Source organism: Hyperolius riggenbachi, chromosome 11 (assembly GCF_040937935.1).
Source record: "Hyperolius riggenbachi isolate aHypRig1 chromosome 11, aHypRig1.pri, whole genome shotgun sequence".
NCBI classification, from domain to species: Eukaryota; Metazoa; Chordata; class Amphibia; order Anura; family Hyperoliidae; genus Hyperolius; species Hyperolius riggenbachi.
In genome coordinates, this window is record NC_090656.1 from 121,422,915 (window position 1) to 121,449,424 (window position 26,510).

The window sequence follows — 26,510 nt, forward strand, 5'->3', positions numbered from 1 at the left end:
GGAGCCCCATAAAAGACATGACACTGCTGAGCTTCATATAGTATTTTCAAGATTTGCTATAGCTTTACAGACATAATGAAGTAAATTCACAAAATTTCTCATAAATGACTTATTTTTCCCCTAATAAAAACAACCTTTTGGCACATTTACAGGCAAAATAATCACTCAAAGTAAGTTGTTCCTGACTAACAATTTCAATATCACTTTTCTTACCTCATATATATACAGTATATATTATTTTTTTGCTCTTTAAGAGTTTTAAAATGTAACATAGATTAGAATCTAATCTATCATCTAATCTAATCATTAGATGAACATTTTTAACATGAAAACATTTTAATAAGTGCTTTGTATAAAATGTAAGTGGAATAAAGTTTTTGTGTTGTTGTTGTGTAATTTATATACACCAAGTACCTGTACAGTGAAAAGTGTTCCATTAGGGGCAACCGCAATACAAGATACTCGAACACATGATCCGCAGCAGCCACTTGTAGGTTGTTCATAGACATAACCCTATAAAAGAATTAAGGAAAAATTAACAATGATATATAATTTAAATGCATACAATTCTTGAAAACCATATTTCAGCAATTGGATGAATTGAGAGTATGGCATAATGGTGTGGATATGTTTGTAGGTATATACATTGTAGAGTTATAAGCCTGGAACTAGGTGCTTAATTGGTTTAGGCAATCAGAAAGCCTCCACATCTGGGGTACCCAATTGAGAGGATAGATGCATTTACACAGAAAAAAAACAGGATGACAAGGGAGACCTTTTCTGTGTAATATTACTGGCAATGTACAAACATAAAGGCCTAGTGCACACCGGAGCGTTTCCGCTGCGGTTTGCGATCTGCTTGCGGGTGCGGATCTGCTAGGGTAATGCATTTCAATGGGGTGGTGCACACCAGAGCGGGTGGCGTTTTGCAGAAACGCATACTCCCGGGCTGCAGCAGATTTTGGATTGCGGATGCGTTTCTGCCTCAATGTTAAGTATAGGAAAAACGCAAACCGCTCTGAAAAACGGCACTTCAGAGCGGTTTGCCAGGCGTTTTTTGTTACAGTAGCTGTTCAGTAACAGCTTTACTGTAACAATACATGAAATCTACTACACCAAAAACGCTACACAAAACCGCAAAACGCTAGCTGAAACGCTGCAGAAAAATAAGAAAAAGCGTTTCAAAATCTGCTAGCATTTTGCGGATCTGCTAGCGGTTTTTGGTGTGCACCAGGCCAAAGAGCTAAAATAAACTAAAACTCACCATGGAAAAAAACCCAATACCATTCAAAACAAGAGATATCCATATAGCATAGGTCAAAATTTTACAAATTCCATACAATGTGTAATAAAGTAATCTTAATGGAGCAGGGACATATCCCAATTAAAATCAATTAAAAACACCAAAACCAGTGCACGGCAGTAGTTGTAGGATTAAAGGTGATATAAGAGTATTGCTGATAAGGTCAATACAACCACGGTAAGCATAAAAATACAAACACAACTATCGTACTAATTACAAAAGAGATATGAAAATAAGAAATAATAAGTAAGTTAGTGAGACTGAACCAAATATGAAGCACTGCCTCTCTACCTTGGCATTTCTGAATTGAATGTTTTGGGGGTATGTCACTGTTCAATAAGGATTTCTTTATTACACATTACATAGAGTTTGTAGAATTTTGATTTATGCTATATGGATATCTCTTCTCTTGAATGGTAATATTACTGAGATGGAATGTTACTGAATTTTAAATGGGGTAAAGGGAAGCATAGAATATTGAAATAAGTTGTGCCACATTGGCTTTCTCCCAGGAGATACTTTTTCATCTTATGTACAATAACTTTTCAACACCTAGCAATTGAAAGAAATACTAAAAAAGTAGGTAAAAAGTATCAAAGTTATTCTTAAGTATTTTCTTGCTTTCCATGGGCTTACAACTTATTTTTTTGATAAGGAGTAAAAACATCTCCTGGGAGAAAACTGAGGAGAAAAAGTGAATTGATAACCAAGGGTATAATGGGCTCAATTCTGGTAGCTATGCAAGGTGATGTAAACAGCAGTAGGGAAAATACCTCATTCGTTGTTTTTTGTTTCTTTGTTAAATTCTGATACAGTTTCCCGCCAACTGCCTATGTGCGCTAAACTACCGACATGCAGGGGGAAACAATGCGGCACTAAGTAGCAAACAGTGAGGTATTTTCCAGACTGTTATGTGCAGAGCCCACCCGATCCTTCCCCCACACCCGAACATTCCCTCCCGACGCCCAGCCAGTGTTCCAATTTCGCCCCCGCACACTCCCTTCCGATGGCCAGCCACTATTTAACTAAAATAACTGAAAGTGCTCCGATACCTAAAGCTGCCGCTGCCACTCAAACCCCCCCTCCTCTCCCCCGCTCGATTCCCTTATGTGCTGTGGAATGGGCATCCACAAGACTACTCACCGTCATGGCTTTCCAGCATTGATCGCGCACCCTCCTACTCCACTGTTCAGCTCCGGGCTACTGTTTACCATACCGGGGACGCGGCTTGATGACGTCATTAAGCCGCGTCCCCCGGTATTGTGAACAGCAGCCTGGAGCTGATCAGCAGAGGAGGAGATGAGGTTCCGCGATCATCGCAGGAGAGAGAGAGGGCCACGGTGAGTAATACGAGTCCTGATCAGTTGTACAGAGGTGCCGGGGCTTTCGGAGGGGGCAACGGGTGGAAGTGGGAGGTAGCGGGAAGGTTGGGGAAAGGAGGGAGGAGCACTCATATCTCTCAGCAGGGGATAGAGAGGGGGCAACCGGAGGTAGCTGGACGGGGGGGGGGGGATGAGATTGGCAGCAGATTTCCCCACAAATTTCCCCCCAGCCACTCATAGTGCTGCAAACCCCCTCCCGACCCCCAGCCTCTCATGGTGCTGCGATCCTCCTCCCGACCCCCAGCCTCTCATGGTGCTGCGATCCTCCTCCCGACCCCCAGCCTCTCATGGTGCTGCGATCCCCCTCCCGACCCCCAGCCTCTCATAGTGCTGCGACCCCCCTCCCGATCCCCAGCCTCTCATAGTGCTGCGACCCTCCTCCCGGCCCCCAGCCTCTCATGGTGCTGCGATCCCCCTCCCGGCCCCCAGCCTCTCATGGTGCTGTGATCCCCCTCCCGACCCCAAGCCTCTCATGGTGCTGCGACTCCCCTCCCAATCCCCAGCCTCTCATGGTGCTGCGAACCCCCTCCCGACCACCAGCCTCTCATAGTGCTGCGACCCCCCTCCCGACCCCCAGCCTCTAAAAGTGCTGTGGCCCCCCTCCCGATCCCCAGCCTCTCATAGTGTTGCGACCCCCAGCCTCTAAAAGTGCTGTGGCCCCCAGCCTTGATGTTGTTATAAGTAAAAGTGCTCAAACCCTCTTCATTTCTACCCCCCCCCCCTCCCGCCACCACACCCCGCACAATCACACCGGATCCTCGGTGTCGGTATCGGTGCTACTACTCATCTTTATGGCTCTCTCCTGTTATGAACGCGCACCCTCCTCCGTACATCTTTGCCCAGAAAATACATGCAATCATGTCGGCAGATTTGCCCAGAAAATACATGCAATCATGTCGGCTGATTTGCCCAGAAAATACATGCAATCATGTCGGCAGATTTGCCCATAAAATACATGCAATCATGTCGGCAGATTTGCCCAGAAAATACATGCAATCATGTTAGCAGATTTGCCCAGAAAATATATGCAATGATGTGGAAGATTTGACCAGAAAATACATGCAATCATGTGGCCAACCTGGCCAGAAAACACTTCAATCATGTAGCAGACCTGGCCAGAACAGTCAATACACCTGCTAATATAAATTAAATAAAAATTTACTCACCTGAAGCCGCAGCAGACCTCCTGTCCCGGCCTCTGTCCGGCGCGCAGCTCCCACGATCCTCTGCAGCCAGCCAGCAACTGAAACTCCTGTGCTGAGAGCAGGCCTACGGGAAAATGGCGCCCAAAGCCCTGCATTGCAGACTCAGTCTCCAGAGCAGGGCTTCGGACGCCATTTTACTGCCCTGCTCTGCCGCTTTTGGAGCTGCGGGCTGCTGCCGTCAGTGAACTGACACAGCGTCTATTAGACGCCGAAAATCAGTTCACGCTGGGGGTGCTTGGACAATATTAGGGGGTGCTTCAGCACCTAAACCACCCCCCTGGCACCGCCACTGCCCCAGTATAGCTAGTATAGTTGCCCCCAGTGTAGCATAGGTGCCCCCAGTGTAGCATAGGTGCCCCCAGTGTAGCATAGTTGCCCCAGTGCAGCATAGGTGCCCCTAGTGTAGCATAGGTGCCCCCAGTGCAGCATAGGTGCCCCCAGTGCAGCATAGGTGCCCCCAGTGCAGCATAGGTGCCCCCAGTGTAGCATAGGTGCCCCCAGTGTAGCATAGGTGCCCCCGGTATGGGGGGAAGCTTATAAGGTGGGGTGGCGGGGAGGGGGGCCAGGCCACCCACCTACCTCACCTGGGTCCCCTCCTTCCGGCGCTTTCCCCCCTCCTAATTAGCAGCAGCCAGCAGCTTAGCGAAGCGGGCGGGGAGGACTTACTCACCTGCTCCTGGTGATGGCGCACAGCGTCATCCTCACGTGACGCTGGTCTCCGACTTCTCTCTCTGTCGCTAACTGTGCTTCCGCAAATCAGGAAGCACAGTGGGCGGTGGAGAAGGTGGAGACCAGCGTCACGTGACGATGACGCTATGCGCCATCGCCTGGAATGCAGTAAGTAGGTGAGTAAGTCTTCTCTGCCCGCTCCTGCCCGCTCATTAGTGATGGGAATTCCGGCTCTTCTCAGAGCATTGGCTCTTCTGAATCGGCTCCCATTAAAGAGCCGGCTCTTACGGCTCTGAATCGGCTCTTCAATAAATATCACTGGATACCACTCAGAATCGGAGTAAAAGCCCCGCCCCCGTCTCCATGACAACTCCAAACTGCTTCTCTGAATGGGGCAATCCCTCCTGCTACTGCTCTGCTCCGCCCCATACACTCCTACAAGCTGGAAGAGGAGGACTACATCTCCCAGCATGCCTCAGCGCCCTTTATTTAAGAGCAAAGCAGAGCTCTGTGGGGCGGCTGAGGCATCGGCTCTTTTAAAACTGAGAGCCGGCTCTTGCCGTTCGCAGCACGTTCGCGAACGACCCATCACTACCGCTCATCTAGCTGCTGCTAATTAGGAGGGGGAAGCGCCAGAAGGAGGGGACCCAGGTGAGGGATGTGGGGAGTACGGCCCCCCTCCCCGCCGCTTTCCCCGCCACCCCTCCTTTCCGTGTTGCTTCCCCCTCCTGTCTTGCACAGGCCTCTGTGGGAGGCCTTGGTGACACCCCCTGGGGCGCCCGACACCCGGTGCGGGGCGCCCCATGCCGCCCTATGGTAGGAACGCCACTGGTAGGCTCCACCCACTTTTCTGAATATTACCTACTTACTGCACCAAGTGCAGTATAAACGCGGCTGGGGAAAACTTCACTTGAAGTCCCAGGGCCGTGAATATGCATCAGCAGCAGTGGGCGGCCGCCTATCGTTCCCCCCGAGTGCTCCTGCGCTTGCTACCGTCGCCACCCGTTAGCAGGGAGATGCATGAATGGGAACGCGAGTTAATGAACGCCGGCAACTTATTATTAAATTAATTATGGGCTATTAACTACATAAAATGTTGTTACTTCCATTTTTGTCATTTGGCACAATTGCCCAGAGGTGTTCTCAGCCCCCACCATCTTCATAGTTACAACAACAACAACAAAAAAGAAAGAAAATGTTCATCAGCCCATCAGTGGTGAAAAATAATTTAATATAGACTGCTACAGATTTTATCAATAGTCACAATATACAAGGTGGCGCAGCAAAAAACAGTCTGTCAGCCTGCCATGAGCGCTAGTTTACAGGAAGGTGCTGACCATCCTTGTCCCTGTGTGCCTTTTACTCTCCCTGTGCTCTGTGTGTGCTCCCTATGTTTACTGAAGCCTGTGCCCAAGTGCATTTGTTGCCATATGGGACATGCAGCAGCCAGTTCAGGTAGACATAGGGTTTAATAAACTCAGAAAGTATACACAGAGCGAGTAAGAGGCACACAAGCATCTTCTTGTAAACTAGTGCAGATGGGCCAGTGTTTGCTGATGAAACAAGATGTAGCATTTCACTAATCACTAGTCTGGGGAGAGCTTAGGAAAGGACAAAGTTCAAGGCAACTTACAGCAACAGATGGAAACATGCACATTATATTCAAATGCATCCACTTCTTGTTTAGTGTTAATGAAAAGGAAATATAAGTGGGCTTGATTATGCGTCTAGCTATATGGAGTACTTACCAGGGAACACTGATCGATGCAACTTATAGCTACACAATTATGTCTATTAAAACCAGTGTCTGGGTCCTTGACATCTGCGCATGTGCAGTTCAGGCATAGTGACTCAATTGTTGGGATAACTTGACCAACCTGTTGAGGACAAGAAATAATAAGGAACTGTTTTCATTTTTGCCAGTTTTATTAAAAAAGATGTTTAAAATGCTTAGAAATGGAATATTGTGAATCATTTGTTATAACTCAGTATTCCAATCATAAATATTATAGTGGATGTAGGACTAAAATGGAATGTGTGCACAAGCACTTAAATGGTACTGCTGCAATCAGCAATACCTATACAGGAGGAGCTCTGGCACTGGAGGAGCAACTGCTGCTGCCAAAGACCATTATGTCAAAGGATATTGCAAAATATATAAGTAGAACATGATGAGCCTCCTCCTCTGTCCTGCCCATTAGAATGCCAGTACACCACTTCAGCACTACTTATCCATGCACCACAAACCAGTTACTGCTTCCATTCTGGCTGCGCTGATCTAAGTCAGCAATGTATGTTCTGTTTTCAGCTCCCGATTCCATGAATCTCATCTAAGCATAGCAGACAGTCACATACAGTACATGCATTTTTAAGCATGCAGCATCAATTAGGCTGTTCTGGTGCTGAATCACTGAAACGGGTCTGCAAAGGGGCCTCAGGCAAATGGTATATAAATAACTGTGAGCTGAGTTGTGATGCAGTCAGTGGGCATTTATAAAAAAGGAACATCACTCTGCCACTTTCAAACCAACACAGCAGGCCTTTTTTCAAATTGTATAAGTCTTTAATTAAGATAGCAAAAAAAGATGCTTCTTCCAAAGATTTGCACCACAACTGCTCCAGAGTGTATAACAGGGAATGAGCCCCTGATGAGTCATTATATGCCAAAACATGTAGGAAGGAGCCTGTAGGTATGCTGGTGCTGGGGACAAGCTTGTGGTTATGGCGGCAGTGATGGGATGGAGGTGTGCTGGCTTGAGTGCGCAGTACAGCGGCACAACGCTGCTCCTGTAACTTCAACTGCCCCGCTGTAAAATAAAAGTTGGTTTTGGATTAAACATTGTGCCAGCCTCCATATTTAGGGATGACTGAGGTTCACCATAACTTACCAGGTCATTCATATTCATTGAACAAGTGTAATGAATAGCGGAGATGCCGCCGCGCGGTCTGGCGGCGGGGCGGCTGTCTCCGCGTTCAGACCGGCGGTTTCTGCACAGCAACGTGTCTGGTTTGCCTGGGCCTTCTAGTGCACACAGATGGAGAGCTGCGCACGCGCCAGAAGACAGGACCTTTATGCCAGCAGGAGAGGTATCAGCTGATCAAGACGATCAGCTGATCTTCAAGGCTAACAAAGAACAGTAGTCCCCTTTAAATACCGCACCACTCCAAAAATTGTAATTAGTTCATCAACTTTATTCAACAAACATAAAAGCACTTAAAACCAATGTGAGCAGCCATGTAATAATATTAAAATAACAGTCCATGATTAATGAATAAATAAATCTCCACAAGATAGTATCAAAAAAACAGTAATGCCCCTGAATGGATATAAAGTAAAAATATTGATGTAAAAATCTACCCTGCTAAGCAAAAAAGTGATCCAGCAACAAGGACAGTGAAAAACATGCTAAAAGTGACCATAGTGCTTGAAGAAGAAAGACCAGTACCAACCAGATAAATTGAAAGTGATACAGTGCATATAATCAGCGTAATAACGCTGTATATAAGGTGCAATTAGCCACAAAGGTGCTGCGTGCACAAAAGAAAAGGACAGCGACTAGCGCTGAGAAGGGAGCTAACGCTTACCAGAGGATCTGAGTGTGGAGATGAACTACCATGGCATACCAAACCTGCCAGGTTTGGTATGCCATGGTAGTTCATCTCCACACTCAGATCCTCTGGTAAGCGTTAGCTCCCTTCTCAGCGCTAGTCGCTGTCCTTTTCTTTTGTGCACGCAGCACCTTTGTGGCTAATTGCACCTTATATACAGCGTTATTACGCTGATTATATGCACTGTATCACTTTCAATTTATCTGGTTGGTACTGGTCTTTCTTCTTCAAGCACTATGGTCACTTTTAGCATGTTTTTCACTGTCCTTGTTGCTGGATCACTTTTTTGCTTAGCAGGGTAGATTTTTACATCAATATTTTTACTTTATATCCATTCAGGGGCATTACTGTTTTTTTGATACTATCTTGTGGAGAATTATTTATTCATTAATCATGGACTGTTATTTTAATATTATTACATGGCTGCTCACATTGGTTTTAAGTGCTTTTATGTTTGTTGAATAAAGTTGATGAATTAATTACAATTTTTGGAGTGGTGCGGTATTTAAAGGGGACTACTGTTCTTTGTTAGCCTTGTATATTTAATTTGTTCCTTTCTGCACACTCGTATAATATTTCCCTTACTCTTGGGGAATGGTTGATGGTGCTTGCCCATTTATGTTTTTAAAGGATCAGCTGATCTCAGCGGGACTCCTGATTGGCTGAGTGGCTGGGGGCTGCGCTGCGGAGCGCTGTAGTATATATAGACCTTGCTTGTCAGTTGCTGGTTGTCTGCCGTTGCGAATACTTACGTGTGAGCACTCAGACCTTAGTTAGATCCTACAGTATGTTAGAACCAGTTGGAACTGGGAATTCACACGTAGCCAGATTCTGCTCTTGATGTTTACTTTGTCATCACTGTGTTATACTTTAGATCAGTTCCAGGGTGTTGAGACCAAGGACCTCACACCCAAGCATAGGATTACCATGTTATTACGGTGTTATACTTTAGACCAGTTCCAGGGTGTTGAGACCAAGGACCTCACACCCAAGCATAGGATTACTGTGTCATTACTGTGTTATACTTTAGACCAGTTCCAGGGTGTTGAGACCAAGGACCTCACACCCAAGCATAGGATACTGTGTTATTCTTTAGACTAGTTCCTGGGTGTCGAGACCAAGGACCTCACACCTCAGACTAGGATTGTGTTTGATATCTGTTATGACCTCTGGCTCTGTTGACCTCTCTCTTGCTTTCTGATTCGGTACCTCTGCCTATCTGTCTACCAGTTGCCAACCTTGCCTGTACCCGGTTACCGAATCAGCCTTCTGTCTCTGTACCTTATCTGCTCGTGTGTTGCCGACCTGGCCTGTCTGACCCTTCTGGCTGTCACTCATCCCTCGAGTGATCAGTCTGTCTGTACTACCCGTGACACTAATCCACCAAGTGACAGTTAGCTGCAAGGACCTCCTGCTCCTCAGAGAGTCCTCCCTGCAGTTCAGCCAGTGGCCTCTACGCCATAGGAGTCCACTGGCTGCAGTACAGTCTGATTCCCAATCCATCTGGGAATCCTTGGCTGCAGTACAGTCTGATTTCCAGTCCATCAGGGAATCACTGGCTGCAAGCTTATCTCTATCTTAAAGAGATAGTCCCTGCACAGCCAGAGGCCACCTGCTCCTCAGGTGGTCACTGGCTGTAGTGGTATCTGTGTCTCTCGCTCCACGGGAGATAGCCTTACAGTTGCACCAAGCACGTACACTTCATTAGGTGTCCAGAGGTTAGTCATACTTGTATTATTGGTAATTCTGCAGATCATCCATAATCAGGTATACATCTGTATTGTTGGTGATACTGCAGATCATCAATAATCAGATACTCTCTGTGTGCTGACACCAATCGTTACAACAAGCAACTATCCCGTGAGTGTAATCATGGTGGGAGGAAAGAACGTTGATTTCTTCCTGGTAGTGGCACATCCCGGGGAGTGCTGTGTTGTTATGCGGGTTATAACTGTGTGCACTATTTGCGGTGTTTAATATTTTTATGCTTTTTAGGGTGATGCCATTGTGCTTTAGAGGTAGAGACTTTTTTGGATTGCAAGTGCAGCCTGCTTTTTGGAATGTTATAACAGGGAATGACTTTTGCAACATAAGTCAAATGAGACACCACCACCACCTCACCCTCAGCACTCACCCTCCCTTAGCAACTGATCTTCAATTAGATGAGTCTGCAGCACATTGGAGTCATTTAGGCCGCCTCCAGCCTTCAAGGACTCCCTTTGGCTGCTTTTGCTTGACAAGCTTTCACAAAATCAACACACCTCCAAATAAACACACTCAGGCCTCCATATTTCATTACTTTAGCCACTATTGCATCACTGCGGAAGTCTGAAAGTAACGCATTGTTTACTTTGTGGCAAGTTGGCGGCCGATTGGGCACTTCCGATGCAACGCAGTAAGTGTGCTAGGCTCCATTGCTTTGCATTGCCATTGCATTACCCTGCAGTGAAACAGGGTAACACGATGCACACTTGCAACAGTGTAAAAGGGGCCTAAAGAAGATATTGTCTAGACTACGTTATATGCTAGTCTAAAACGTTGAGTTTTAAAAGCATGCTAAAACGTTTATTGGGTTGGAGACTTACAGATGAGTTTTGCAAGGGAATCTAAGCAAAGGGGAGAGGCTCATGAGAAGTCTTGTATATGCAACAGTGAGGAGATGATTCTAGCTAAAAAAAGAACAAGGGTGAATATATTGGTTGAGGTGGTATCTGGAAAACGGGTATGAGATGTACAGGGGAGAATTTGGAGTGTATCGACTGGTTCTATTCTTCCTTTCTCCTCTGTATATCTCATATCTAGGTTCCAGATACCACCCCAACTGCCATCTTCACATTGTACGCAATCATCTCCTGTTCTTCACTAAAGACACCTCTCACACTTGCATATACAAGACTTTTCATGCATCTACTTATTGGTAGCCAGTGAGAGCTTGGCAGAGAGATGCAGCAGTTGAAGAACTAGAAGAGAGGTGCATAAGTCGAGTTGCCGAGTTCAGTATAAAATAGAGGAAAGCTAGTCAGTTGGTAGGCTACTACAGAGCAGGTGTTACAATAGTCAAGGCAAAATTTTATTATGCCATGCACTAGCATTTTAGGAGTGTTAAAAATGAAATTTTTCACGATAGTGACCCTTTAACCTGGGGGGAGGGGCTTGGAGAGGTGGCATGGAAACCAGCACAGCATAGCCCACACACAACCTAAAAATTTGCCATTCATCACTGTGAGTGCTGTCAGCGATTTCTGCTGGTTAGTTGAAACTGCCGGTTATTTGAGTTCCGGATAAGCAGGACTCTACTGTACTTCCCATTTACAAAAAGAGATAAAAGTTGCGGGAGGAAATTCCAGGGAAGGGGAGTTGCTTTGAGTTGTTCTTTATACGCAAATACAAAAAGGTTGTTCTAGTGGAGGGTAGGAGTAATCCATGCCTAGAGATGAGGTAGTGGGAGGGCTGGGACCTTTTGGCCTGGGGGGACAACACAAACTAGAGGCCCGTTTCACGCCATCCCCAGCCCAAAGCCATATCTTTCTTGTGTGCGCACTCACTCACTCACTCACACACACACTCACACTCTCTCTCTCTCTCTCTCTCTGATGCCTAACTCCATTTCTCCGCACAATCTGTGTCTGATGCCTAACCTTAAAGGAGTTATCAGGCTTTTTTTTTTTATGAAAATAAGTGCTACTTACCCAGGGCTCGTCCAGCCCCAAGCTCCCAGCATGTCCCTCGCCGCAGCTCTGCAGTCAGCTGTTCGCTGCCGCTGCCTCCCAGCCCCCGGCGATGACGTCAGGCCGACTGCGCCTGTGCGAGCGGCGCTGTCAATCACCGCCACATGGACCAGAGTGTACTGTGCAGACGCAAAACTACTGCGCCTGCGCAGTACACTCCGGTCCACGTGGCGGTGATTGACAGTGCTGCTCGCACAGGCGCAGTACAGGCCGACATCCAGGTCGGACTGGTGCCATCGCCGGGGACTGGGAGGCAACGGCAGCGAATGGCTGACTGCAGAGCTGCGGCGAGGGACATGCTGGGAGCATGGGGCTGGAGGAAGCCCAGAGTAAGTAGCACTTATTTCATTAAAAATGCCTGATAACTCCTTTAAACAACCCCCTCCCCCCCCCACACACACCTACCTACCTGGTGATGCCTAACCCCACTCCTGCCCACCCACCATACAAACTACTTGTCTGACACCTACCCCCCCCCCCTTCCAACTACCTGTTTGACAGTGCCTAACTGCCTGCCTCCCCCCTCCCCTGCCGCCAATCACACCACAAGAAGAAAAAACGTTCCCCCTCAGGCCAGGGTCAGAATGGGGATGATTATCACACAAAAAAAAACTCAGAGGGCACTGGCCTGGGCAGAGAATTGAATTTGACAGCAGTAGCAGGCAGGCAGCAAAGTGTGAGTAACTCAGTGACAAGAAGGGAGAATAAGTACAGAAACAAAATTTATAAAAAAACACCTTCTCCTCTAGCGACCTGGACCCGACCTCCTCTATCCTCCTGTATCCTCAGTCCTACACCTCCTCCTCCTCCACAGCAGCAAGCAGCTATAGGTGGCATCTCCGACTCCCAGCCCCCCGAGTGTCCGACTCCTCCAGCCAGGACAGCCAGCCACTCGTAGCCGCAGCTCCAGGCCCCCAGCCCCCCCAGCACAGAAAGCTGAAGAGTGAGACAGCTCACTCTGACGACACCTCAGGCACAGCAGCACAGGGTAGGACTGTGTCCGACTCCTCCAGCCATGCAAGCCAGCCACTCGTAGCCACAGCTCCAGGCCCCCAGCCCCCCCAGCACAGAAAGCTGAAGAGTGAGACAGCTCACTCCGACGACACCTCAGGCACAGCAGCACAGGGTAGGACTGTGTCCGACTCCTCCAGCCATGCAAGCCAGCCACTCGTAGCCACAGCTCCAGGCCCCCAGCCCCCCCAGCACAGAAAGCTGAAGAGTGAGACAGCTCACTCCGATGACACCGCAGGCACAGCAGCACGTTGCGGGCGGCAATGGCTCCAGGCGGGGGGCGGAGTCAAGCAGGGTCAACCCACCGGGCCGGAGAGGACCTAAGCTATTTGTGTCCTTGTGCCGCTCACATCCACCGCAGGCGCAGCCACGCACAAGGGCACACCACGGCCGGCCGCCTCAGCCCCTTCTCTGATTGGATACTTCAACTTGCCTGGAAATATCGCGCGAGGTTGCGATCCCTACTTCGAACCTGTCACCTGTGGTATGTCTGCGGCCGCTGCGTATAGCAGCGGCTGGCCCTAATTACTTAAGATTCGGGCGGCCCGGGGGGCAATTGCCCCCCGTCCCCCTGGGCCAGTCCTCCCCTGGGGTGGAGTGGTTATTAGACGTCATCAAGAAAATGTATGGATGGGACATATTGTAAAGACCTGTGTAGTTTTGCATTAGAAGATTAACCTTAAAACATTGAACAGCTGTCTATGGACAATGGATAGGAAATCTGACATAACTGTGGCAAGTTATTTTTCTTCTAGACACTCACATTTAAAATGCACATGTATAATCTGTGTGAATATGTTGATAGCTATATTCCTACCTGGTATACCATCTCATTAGCTATACATACATCCATGGGTCCTGTTAGGGAGACAATATGATGTTTATTAGTGCCGTTTATAATTCTTTTTTTCTTTACAGGTGGTATATAAGCCAACATCACAGCCCTTACATAACATACAGTGGTAGGGTTGAACGTTTGTGAATGCTTTACATTTTTCTGGGTAGTGTAATCCATTTGTGCACAATCTAATGATTGCTGATTAGAGATGGTCATGTAACCTTTTCCAACTTTATGGGCAACAACTCTTTTCCTGAAGTGCTCACACAACTCCTATGGTCAAGCTACGACACATCCAAAAAAGTGCCATATGTGTGAACAGGGCAGGGTCGGACTAGGACACTAAGGGCCCACCAGGAAACTTTCAGAAAACATTACATAGTCACACACCTCCAGATAAAATAATTAAGTAGCAAGGTGCCTTACAATGAACAAAATAAATAGCCAGGAGCATCAAAATAAAATAATTTAGTAGCCAAATGAGCCCTGTATACATAAATTAAGTAGCAATGTTCCCCAGAAAACAGAATTAAGTAGCCATGTGCCCATATATATCAGTATTAGGTAGCCAGTGCTGGCTGAGGAGGGCTGGGTGCTTTTCTAGGTGATACTGCCAGCAATGCAGGATGGCCTTAGAGTATGCAGGGCCTGAGGCAAGTGTCATATGAAGGGCCTAGAGCCTGAGTATAGTTGCCCCCAGTATAGGTAGCCAGCTATAAGTGTCCCCAGTATAGGTAGTTAGATATAGGTGCTCCCACAATAGGTAGCAAGTTATAGGTGTCCCCATTATAGGTAGTTGGCTATAGGTGCCCCAATATAGGTAGCAAGTTATAGGTGTCCCCAGTATAGGTAGCCAGGTCTATAGGTGTCCCAGATTAGGTAGCCAGGTCTATAGGTGTCCCCAGTATAGTTAGCCAGGTCTATAGGTGTCCCCAGTTTAGGTAGCCAGGTCTATAGGTGCCCCCAGTATAGGAAGCCAGGTCTATAGGTGTCCCAGATTAGGTAGCCAGGTCTATAGGTGTCCCCAGTATAGTTAGCCAGGTCTATAGGTGTCCCCAGTATAGGTAGCCAGTTCTATAGGTGTCCCCAGGGTCGGACTGGGACACTAAGGGCCCACCAGGAAAGTGTCAGCCTGGGACCCACCCCCCCCCCCTTCCCCGTGGCACGGGATCACCCCCACATTTTGAGCTCACATATGCATGTACACCAGAAATTTTGCACTATATAAATACATCATTTGTTAGGACATTAGATTATGGTAGGGAATAGATTGTGAGCACTTCTGAGGACAGTGCAGGGATACAGACACGTGATGCGCACAGCGCGCCGCAGCAAAACAAGAGTGGGTTTCACCATGCACTGGAACACGAGAGTGGCCATGATGGGTCATTGGCACTGTGTCTCCATAATTGCCGGCAGCTACCCCATGTAAGGCTCGGGGTTATCGATCTGAGGTGTGGATTTCCGGCCCGAGGCTGACTCGGGATTACTGCTAGGGAGGCTAATGATTACCACTATTCGAAGCATCAATAAGTTGATCAGACTGCACTCCAATAATTTCCATATTAATTAAAAAGACACATGATAAGACACAACAGTGACGTTTCGGAGGAATGCGTCCTCCTTTCTCAAGCTTCTATCCGTGTCTACACAAAATACTGAATCACAAACTCTTTATATATACATAAACTGGAGAATTAACCAATCATATGTCAGCGCCAAATTATGGCGACCAATCCCCTCCCGTCTCACCTGCAGACCTTGTGGGGAACTGCTTCTTAATATGCAAAAGGACATGCGCACACATAGACATCTCATCCCATGTGACGGGGCGGGGGCGAAACTCCCGAGCGCCACACGCATACCCACCCGCCGACCAATGGTAGAGAGTCAGTAGATGACATCACCCACAGGTCACGCCCATCGAAATACGGCGGACCTAATGGGGAACTGGCTCACTCGCGGCTGACGAGGCCGCCGCCCACTGGTCTGACGTGCTAACTCATGTGAGATAAGATGTCACTCGCTCACGTGATAGCTAGTATACGTATCGGCATCTCAGGCACGCCTTCCGCCCCGCCACATAGCAACGGAGCAAGCACTCACCTAGCAACCAGAAGATAAACAGAGCACAAAATAATCATGTTAAGGAACATGACAGGCCAATTCAATTTTTATAAAAACATCATGGGGACACAACAGGAGGAGACTCAAATAACGACCTCCGTCAGTACAATAAAGATGCGCGTAGTCACACCGCCACACGCACATAGAATTTACCTCACTGGTGACATATCATATTCCCTATTGAGTCCTTCGGGTTCCAAGGTGTCTAACCTACGTATCCACACTGCCTCTCTATACAGTAACTGTTTAATCCTATTGCCACCTCGTCTAGCTGGCTTCACCTGTTCCAAAACTTGGAACCTCAATTGATTGACAGAGTGTCTAGCATGAACAAAATGCTGGGGAACTGTTAGTTCTAGGGCAGGTTTTCTGATAGTACTTTTATGGGCAGATAATCTATCTTTTATCCTCTGTGTGGTCTGCCCAATATAGAGCAGACCACACGGGCATTTAAGGGCATATATCACATATCTAGAATTACAATCATAATGGCCATTAATGAATTTTTTTTACCACTATAGGGATGTGTAACATAACTACCCCTAATTACACTATTACAATGCACACACCCCAAACATGGGTATGTGCCATTGGGTCTAGTGGATCTACATATCTCTACTCTTTAGGAACCTAAATCTGCGTGCACCAATTTATCCTTAAGAATTGGTGCTCTTCTATAAGACATCAGACGTGGAGTCTGAAATTCACTAATCTGTGGAAAACTATCCTTCAAAAAATGCCAGTTTTTCCTCAGTATCTTAGCTATATCCTCACTATACACATTAAACTGACTAACAAATGGAATCCTCTTGTTGTGTCCCCTCCTACGACTAGTTCTGTCTGTCCTATCTGTCCTCTCAATATCCTGTCTGGCCCTGTCCAGTAATGGTCTTGGATAATGTCTCTGGAATTTAATCTGCATCTCGGCAAGCCTATCTCTACATAACTCCTCATTGTCAACAATACGTTTCACCCATTGAAACTGGCTACCTGGAATAGATAATTTGGTACTAGGAGGATGAAAGCTGTCATACAGCAAAGTGGAATTGGTATCAGTAGGCTTAACATAAATGTCAGTACTGAGTTTCCCATTTTGGAGTCTCACCATCACATCAAGATAGCTAACCTCATAATCATGTACATGCACCGTTAGTTTGATACATGGACACTGCAACTCCAATTGTGCCACCAGCTGCATGAGGCTCGAACGTGGCCCCGCCCACACGCAAAATATGCCATCAATGTATCTCATCCAGCAAACTGCATATTGCAAAAAATTGTATTAGTATAAACAAAAGTCTCTTCATAAGTATTCATGAACACATTTGCGTAGGTAGGGGCCACGTTCGAGCCCATCGCCATTCCCCTTATCTGCAAATAAAACTGATCCTCCACCATGAAATAGTTACAGGTCAACAACATATACAACAATTTGCATAAAAAAACCTTTGTGCCCCAGAAAAATCTGAGGCACATTCCATGATATGCTGAACCGCCTCCACACCTCCATCATGAGGGATGGAGGTGTAGAGGAACTCAACATCCATGGTGACCAACAATGACCCCCCTGGGATATTGGACAACTTTTTAATTTCCTCCAGAAACATGGTGGTGTCCCTTAGGTATGATTTTCCTCCTATAACAAATGGCCTCAGCATCTGATCGAAATATCTGGCTACTGGGGAGAAGATGGAATTGATCCCTGCCACTATAGGGCGGCCTGGGGTGTGTGTTCTATTTTGTGGATTTTTGGCCAGATGTAAAATACAGGAACCATAGGATCCTCCTGTATCAGATACTGTTTCAATATGTCGTCAATGATCTTGTCTTGATACGCTTGAAAAACAGTCTCTTTAATATGTTTGAAGAACTCTTCAGTAGGATCTTCCATCAATTTCCTGTAGGTAACAGTATCTGATAGTAATCGATTAATTTCATTCTTATAATCTTCCACATCCATGACGACCACCGCTCCCCCCTTGTCCGCCTGTTTTATAACTATAGATTTATCCTCACTAAGTTCACAAAGTGCTTGTCGTTGTGCCTGGTCAAGATTATGTCTAATCCGACAGTTGGAGCCCATTCCAGAGGTGTCAAACATCTGGTCTATCTCGTCTGTAACTTTCTTCATAAACTTGTCTATAACTTGACATGATGGGGGATTAAAGCTGCTCTTCACATGCAGATTGGTGTCTCTAAGTCTCAAACTCTCCTCACTCCTATCTCGATTTGAGAAAAAAGGCCTCTCCTGAGGCTGACTGAAAAAGTATTTCAAACGGATAGATCTAAAGAATCTATATATATCTATATCTAGATCAACTCGGTTAGGCCAGTTGGTAGGTGCAAATGACAGTCCCTTATCCAGAAGAGCTTGCTGAGACAGGGTCAACTGTTTTGAAGATATATTAACTACTATGCTTTTGACTGGGTCAATTTCTGGCTGCCTGCTCTGGGCTGTCTGGATCGCTGCCTCAGGCGCTCTTTTATGTTTCCGCTGCCTGCCACCCCGACGGTTTCTTCGCTGGACACATTGTCTGATGATGCTGTCTGTACCAAAAAATCAGTCAATTCTCCTCTATGTTCACCTTGTCAATATTCATTAGGTTTGATCCTCACAATTCTTCTCCTTTTTGACACAGGCTTTTGCCATGAATATACATAACCAGTGGTGTAGTCTACTGCATCTCTTTGAAATTTCTCTCTGTTGATGTTCTGTATTTGTTTTTTATGTTGTTCCGGACTATTACTCAAATCCACCACATATTTGGCATATTTATCTGTTGGTGTATTATCAAACAGCCTTTGTTTCAGATCACTAATCTGTTGATCAAGTTTCGGTATTTCCATCATGATGCTATCAATTGTCAATGTCATGGAATCAAAAGATTAAAAACAATGGTGCATGAGCCAGCCTGGGGCCCCGGGAACTCTCACTGCCCGGGGCCCCAGAACCACCATCTAACACCATGTGTGTGAGCGCAGCCAAAACCTTGGAGCTGCCACCTCCAAGGCCTGTCTCCTACTGCTCTAAAACTTACCAAACACACAATTGGAGAAACTCACTCCCAAACAGTTCTCTGCTGCTTTATAAAGCCTGCAGGCTGCTTATAAGCCAATGAGAAGTGCACACATAATACACCTAGCTTGCAGTGATAATCAAGCAAAAGCTGAGCAAGTCAGCCAATTAGTAGGAGAGGGCTTCAGTTGCATATAGACAATGGCTATATGACCAGCAGGGGGCACCAGCGTGCAGGATATTCCCTCTCATCTGCCCCCCTCCTAACTAAACTGCATGGGATACTACAATAATTAAAAACAATGGTGCATGAGCCAGCCTGGGGCCCCGGGAACTCTCACTGCCCGGGGCCCCAGAACCAGCATCTAACACCATGTGTGTGAGCGCAGCCAAAACCTTGGAGCTGCCACCTCCAAGGCCTGTCTCCTACTGCTCTAAAACTTACCAAACACACAATTGGAGAAACTCACTCCCAAACAGTTCTCTGCTGCTTTATAAAGCCTGCAGGCTGCTTATAAGCCAATGAGAAGTGCACACATAATACACCTAGCTTGCAGTGATAATCAAGCAAAAGCTGAGCAAGTCAGCAAATTAGTAGGAGAGGGCTTCAGTTGCATATAGACAATGGCTATATGACCAGCAGGGGGCACCAGCGTGCAGGATATTCCCTCTCATCTGCCCCCCTCCTAACTAAACTGCATGGGATACTACAATAATTAAAAACAATGGTGCATGAGCCAGCCTGGGGCCCCGGGAACTCTCACTGCCCGGGGCCCCAGAACCACCATCTAACACCATGTGTGTGAGCGCAGCCAAAACCTTGGAGCTGCCACCTCCAAGGCCTGTCTCCTACTGCTCTAAAACTTACCAAACACACAATTGGAGAAACTCACTCCCAAACAGTTCTCTGCTGCTTTATAAAGCCTGCAGGCTGCTTATAAGCCAATGAGAAGTGCACACATAATACACCTAGCTTGCAGTGATAATCAAGCAAAAGCTGAGCAAGTCAGCCAATTAGTAGGAGAGGGCTTCAGTTGCATATAGACAATGGCTATATGACCAGCAGGGGGCACCAGCGTGCAGGATATTCCCTCTCATCTGCCCCCCTCCTAACTAAACTGCATGGGATACTACAATAATTAAAAACAATGGTGCATGAGCCAGCCTGGGGCCCCGGGAACTCTCACTGCCCGGGGCCCCAGAACCAGCATCTAACACCATGTGTGTGAGCGCAGCCAAAACCTTGGAGCTGCCACCTCCAAGGCCTGTCTCCTACTGCTCTAAAACTTACCAAACACACAATTGGAGAAACTCACTCCCAAACAGTTCTCTGCTGCTTTATAAAGCCTGCAGGCTGCTTATAAGCCAATGAGAAGTGCACACATAATACACCTAGCTTGCAGTGATAATCAAGCAAAAGCTGAGCAAGTCAGCAAATTAGTAGGAGAGGGCTTCAGTTGCATATAGACAATGGCTATATGACCAGCAGGGGGCACCAGCGTGCAGGATATTCCCTCTCATCTGCCCCCCTCCTAACTAAACTGCATGGGATACTACAATAATTAAAAACAATGGTGCATGAGCCAGCCTGGGGCCCCGGGAACTCTCACTGCCCGGGGCCCCAGAACCAGCATCTAACACCATGTGTGTGAGCGCAGCCAAAACCTTGGAGCTGCCACCTCCAAGGCCTGTCTCCTACTGCTCTAAAACTTACCAAACACACAATTGGAGAAACTCACTCCCAAACAGTTCTCTGCTGCTTTATAAAGCCTGCAGGCTGCTTATAAGCCAATGAGAAGTGCACACATAATACACCTAGCTTGCAGTGATAATCAAGCAAAAGCTGAGCAAGTCAGCCAATTAGTAGGAGAGGGCTTCAGTTGCATATAGACAATGGCTTATAAGCAGCCTGCAGGCTTTATAAAGCAGCAGAGAACTGTTTGGGAGTGAGTTTCTCCAATTGTGTGTTTGGTAAGTTTTAGAGCAGTAGGAGACAGGCCTTGGAGGTGGCAGCTCCAAGGTTTTGGCTGCGCTCACACACATGGTGTTAGATGCTGGTTCTGGGGCCCCGGGCAGTGAGAGTTCCCGGGGCCCCAGGCTGGCTCATGCACCATTGTTTTTAATTATTGTAGTATCCCATGCAGTTTAGTTAGGAGGGGGGCAGATGAGAGGGAATATCCTGCACGCTGGTGCCCCCTGCTGGTCATATAGCCATTGTCTATATGCAACTGAAGCCCTCTCCTACTAATTGGCTGACTTGCTCAGCTTTTGCTTGATTATCACTGCAAGCTAGGTGTATTATGTGTGCACTTCTCATTGGCTTATAAGCAGCCTGCAGGCTTTATAAAGCAGCAGAGAACTGTTTGGGAGTGAGTTTCTCCAATTGTGTGTTTGGTAAGTTTTAGAGCAGTAGGAGACAGGCCTTGGAGGTGGCAGCTCCAAGGTTTTGGCTGCGCTCACACACATGGTGTTAGATGCTGGTTCTGGGGCCCCGGGCAGTGAGAGTTCCCGGGGCCCCAGGCTGGCTCATGCACCATTGTTTTTAATTATTGTAGTATCCCATGCAGTTTAGTTAGGAGGGGGGCAGATGAGAGGGAATATCCTGCACGCTGGTGCCCCCTGCTGGTCATATAGCCATTGTCTATATGCAACTGAAGCCCTCTCCTACTAATTGGCTGACTTGCTCAGCTTTTGCTTGATTATCACTGCAAGCTAGGTGTATTATGTGTGCACTTCTCATTGGCTTATAAGCAGCCTGCAGGCTTTATAAAGCAGCAGAGAACTGTTTGGGAGTGAGTTTCTCCAATTGTGTGTTTGGTAAGTTTTAGAGCAGTAGGAGACAGGCCTTGGAGGTGGCAGCTCCAAGGTTTTGGCTGCGCTCACACACATGGTGTTAGATGCTGGTTCTGGGGCCCCGGGCAGTGAGAGTTCCCGGGGCCCCAGGCTGGCTCATGCACCATTGTTTTTAATTATTGTAGTATCCCATGCAGTTTAGTTAGGAGGGGGGCAGATGAGAGGGAATATCCTGCACGCTGGTGCCCCCTGCTGGTCATATAGCCATTGTCTATATGCAACTGAAGCCCTCTCCTACTAATTGGCTGACTTGCTCAGCTTTTGCTTGATTATCACTGCAAGCTAGGTGTATTATGTGTGCACTTCTCATTGGCTTATAAGCAGCCTGCAGGCTTTATAAAGCAGCAGAGAACTGTTTGGGAGTGAGTTTCTCCAATTGTGTGTTTGGTAAGTTTTAGAGCAGTAGGAGACAGGCCTTGGAGGTGGCAGCTCCAAGGTTTTGGCTGCGCTCACACACATGGTGTTAGATGCTGGTTCTGGGGCCCCGGGCAGTGAGAGTTCCCGGGGCCCCAGGCTGGCTCATGCACCATTGTTTTTAATTATTGTAGTATCCCATGCAGTTTAGTTAGGAGGGGGGCAGATGAGAGGGAATATCCTGCACGCTGGTGCCCCCTGCTGGTCATATAGCCATTGTCTATATGCAACTGAAGCCCTCTCCTACTAATTGGCTGACTTGCTCAGCTTTTGCTTGATTATCACTGCAAGCTAGGTGTATTATGTGTGCACTTCTCATTGGCTTATAAGCAGCCTGCAGGCTTTATAAAGCAGCAGAGAACTGTTTGGGAGTGAGTTTCTCCAATTGTGTGTTTGGTAAGTTTTAGAGCAGTAGGAGACAGGCCTTGGAGGTGGCAGCTCCAAGGTTTTGGCTGCGCTCACACACATGGTGTTAGATGCTGGTTCTGGGGCCCCGGGCAGTGAGAGTTCCCGGGGCCCCAGGCTGGCTCATGCACCATTGTTTTTAATTATTGTAGTATCCCATGCAGTTTAGTTAGGAGGGGGGCAGATGAGAGGGAATATCCTGCACGCTGGTGCCCCCTGCTGGTCATATAGCCATTGTCTATATGCAACTAAAGCCCTCTCCTACTAATTGGCTGACTTGCTCAGCTTTTGCTTGATTATCACTGCAAGCTAGGTGTATTATGTGTGCACTTCTCATTGGCTTATAAGCAGCCTGCAGGCTTTATAAAGCAGCAGAGAACTGTTTGGGAGTGAGTTTCTCCAATTGTGTGTTTGGTATGGAATCAAAAGATGCCTTGTTCCAAATTAAGGACCATATATGGCAGAAACCGTTGTCATCCGGGAACAAAAGCGGACTAACATGAGAGCGCAGACCTCTAGGGATTCTCCTGTTTTTATGATATTCCGCTAGTGTAGATGCATGTAGCTCCAGGGATATCCTTATTTTGGAGATCTTCTCCAACTGTCTCTTCAGTGACAGGCAGTGTGGATACGTAGGTTAGACACCTTGGAACCCAAAGGACTCAATAGGGAATATGATATGTCACCAGTGAGGTAAATTCTATGTGCGTCTGGCGGTGTGACTACGCGCATCCTTATTGTACTGACGGAGGTCGTTATTTGAGTCTCCTCTTGTTGTGTCCCCATGATGTTTTTATAAAAATTGAATTGGTCTGTCATGTTCCTTAACATGATTATTTTGTGCTCTGTTTATTTTCTGGTTGCTGGGTGAGTGCTTGCTCCATTGCTATGTGGCAGGGAGGAAGGCGTGCCTGGGATGCCGATACGTATACTAGCTATCACGTGAGCGAATGACATCACAAGATTCTACTCTGCCACCACAGAATCTATACTCTGCTCTTCCATCCTAGTCTGGTACGCTGGTTCCTCCGTCAGCGACAGACAAAAACTCCAGAGGGTCATTAGATCAGCAGAGAGAATCATTGGGAAACCCCTCCCTCCACTTGATCTACTCTACAACTTGAGACTACACACTAGGGCGCTGAAGATAGCCATGGACCCCTCACACTTGGGCCACTGCTACTTCAGTCGCCTGTGTTCAGGGCGAAGATTCCGGGTCATCCCCACCAGGACTACGAGGCATAGGAACTCTTTTTTTCCCTTCAGCAGTCAATCTCCTGAACTCCACCCACGCCTCACCACCACCCCATCCTTTTTAGGTTCGCAGACGTGCTTGGGACTTATGGACCGAGCCCTCATAGCCTGCCTTTGCTTTCTGTTGTATCTTGCTAAATGCTATCTGTTGTATCTTGTTAAATGCTTTATCATGTATGTCTCTTGTTTTAGTTCCTCAAGCGTCCAGGAGCACCACCAAGGCTCAGTATAAACAGCTAGCGTGCCAAGGTCCTCACCCCAGTACCAAGGGGCCACAGTCAGCAATCGTTCGAAAAGGACCGGCACCACTCCGTAGGATTATAGCTCTTTCACAGCTTTATTATGTAAGCATGATAAGCATGTTCTCTTGTTTTAGTGCACTATTTTTCATGTCCTTGTAGATGTTGAGCTCTGTATGTGCCAAACCCAATTCCAGGCGTGATCCTGTCATGCTTGGCGAAATAAATGATTCTGATTCTGATCTTAGCTCACGTAAGTTAGCACGTCAGACCAGTGGGCGGCGGCCGCGTCAGCCGCGTCAGCCGCGAGTAAGCCAGTTCCCCATCAGGTTCGTCGTATTTGGATGGGCGTGACCTGTGGGTGATGTCATCTACTGACTCTCTACCATTGGTCTGCGGGTGGGTATGCGTGCGGCGTTCTGGAGTTTCGCCCCCACCCCGTATCATGGGATGAGATGTCCATCTGTGCGCGTGTCCTTTTGCATATTAAGAAGCAGTTCCCCACAAGGTCCGCAGGTGAGACGGGAGGGGATTGGTCGCCATAATTTGGCGCTGAAATGTGATTGGTTAATTCTCCAGTTTATGTAACTATAAAGAGTTTGTGATTCAGTATTTTGTGTAGACACTGATAGAAGCTTGAGAAAGGAGGACGCATTCCTCCGAAACGTCGCTGTTGTGTCTTATCATGTGTCTTTTTCATTAATAAAAGAGCTTATCAATAGATGGTGCTGGCTGCTACCTATTTTTTGCACTATTCAAAGCATATACAGTATAGCATAGCACATGTTGGTGCAAAAGGGGTTAAATTCTGTAGAGTAGAACTTAAGTTGGTTTGCAATAAACCTTGCATGCATGACCTTCAGCAACTCAAATGCAGAGTACAACTTCATAATAGTGTAAATGGTTTCCCTGGGTCTCTACCTAGAATTAAATGTAATTTACATTTTCTGAAAACATTGTGAAGGACTCAGACAACAGTGTAAACAAGTGTTACCTCAGCTGCCCCAGGAGATGTAAGTACTGCCGATTAGAGATGATGTGTTCACTGGAGAACAAATTGCTTCTCATCATGCAGGTGCTATAGTAACTGCTGCCCGCTGCACATTCATTTTCCAGAGCTGAGAGCAGGCAACAACATTCAACTTACGACATCTTCATGCATGATCCTGCTCTGCCTGCCGCTGTTCCGGTCTGGTCTTTTCTGCTGTCCAATCCCGCTCTCACTGTGCTTCCTGTGAGAGAGTGATTGGACAGCAGAGAATAACAGACCACAGCAGTGGCAGGCAAAGCGGCATCATGCAGGAAGACGTAGTAAGTTGTATGTTGTTGCCCGCCCGCTGCACATTGTAGCTTGGAGGGGGAGCGGTGAAGGGGGAGCCCCCAGGTGAGGGAGGGGCTTCCCCCCTCCCCGCTGCTCTGTGCCCGCTGCTGCTCCTCCTTCCTGCACTGTGCCCGCCTCCTGCATTCCTGGCGGCCCCCGGGGGCAACTAAAAGGGAGGCCTACCGGGCAGAATCCTGAGCTCCCGTCGGCCTTGTCCGTCGCTGGGTGTCCCCAGTTTAGTCAGGTCTATAGGTGTCCCCAGTTTAGTTAGCCAGGTCTATTGGAGTGCTCAGTATAGGTAGCCAGATCTATAGGGGTCCCCAGTTTAGGTAGCCAGGTCTATAAATGTCCCCAGTTTAGGTAGCCAGGTCTATAAATGTCCCCAGTTTAGGTAGCCAGGTCTATAGGTGTCCGCAGTTTATTTAGCCAGGTCTATAGGTGTCCTCAGTGTAGGCAGCCAGGTCTATAGGTATCTCCAGTATAGGCAGCCAGGTCTATAGGTGTCCCCAGATTAGTTAGCCAGGTCTATAGGTGTCCCTAGTTTAGTTAGCCAGGTCTATAGGTTTCCCCAGACTAGGCAGCCAGGTCTATAGGTGTCCCTGTAGCCTGGAAGGGGGAGCAGTGGGCACAGAGCAGCAGGGAGGGGGGCAGGCTTCGCCCCTCCCTCACCTGAGGTCAGCCCTTCCACACTCCCCCCTCCAGACCAGAATATTGTGCAGGGCAGGCAGCGGCAGCGAGCGGGAAACAACTTACTTCTTCCTTGTTCCAGGCTTCTCGGTCTGAGTGCTGCTCCTCTGGTCTGGTCTTTTCTGCAGTCCAATCACGCTCTCACAGGAAGCACAGTGAGAGCGTGATTGGACAGCAGAGAGAGAAGACCAGACCAGAGCAGTGGCACGCAGAGCGGGAACCAGGAAGTAGTAAGTTGTTCGGTTCCCCGCTGCGGTACAGTCTGGTCAGGAGGGGGAAGCGTGGAAGGGGGCCCCCAGGTGAGGGGGGGGGATGACCTTCCCTCACCACTGCTCTGTGCCTGCCGCTGCTCCTCCTTCCTGCGCTGTGCCCCCTCCTGCAGTGCTCGAGTAACCCCCGGGGACACTAAGAGGAGGCCTACAGGGCAAAATCCCGAGTTTCCGCTATCA

General features: G+C 47.6%; 1 protein-coding gene across 1 annotated transcript in view; it reads right to left on the reverse strand.

Annotated features, from left to right (window-relative positions):
* The window catches only part of LOC137537715 (intestinal mucin-like protein), a 91,477-nt gene that overhangs the window by 32,615 nt on the left and 32,352 nt on the right, over positions 1-26,510 (reverse strand). Inside the window, exons 3-5 of the mRNA XM_068259656.1 lie at positions 13,725-13,765; positions 6,308-6,436; positions 415-513 (exon numbers count right to left, since the gene is read on the reverse strand). Coding sequence (XP_068115757.1) covers positions 415-513; positions 6,308-6,436; positions 13,725-13,765 — 269 coding nt within the window. The remainder of the gene's footprint in view (positions 1-414; positions 514-6,307; positions 6,437-13,724; positions 13,766-26,510) is intronic.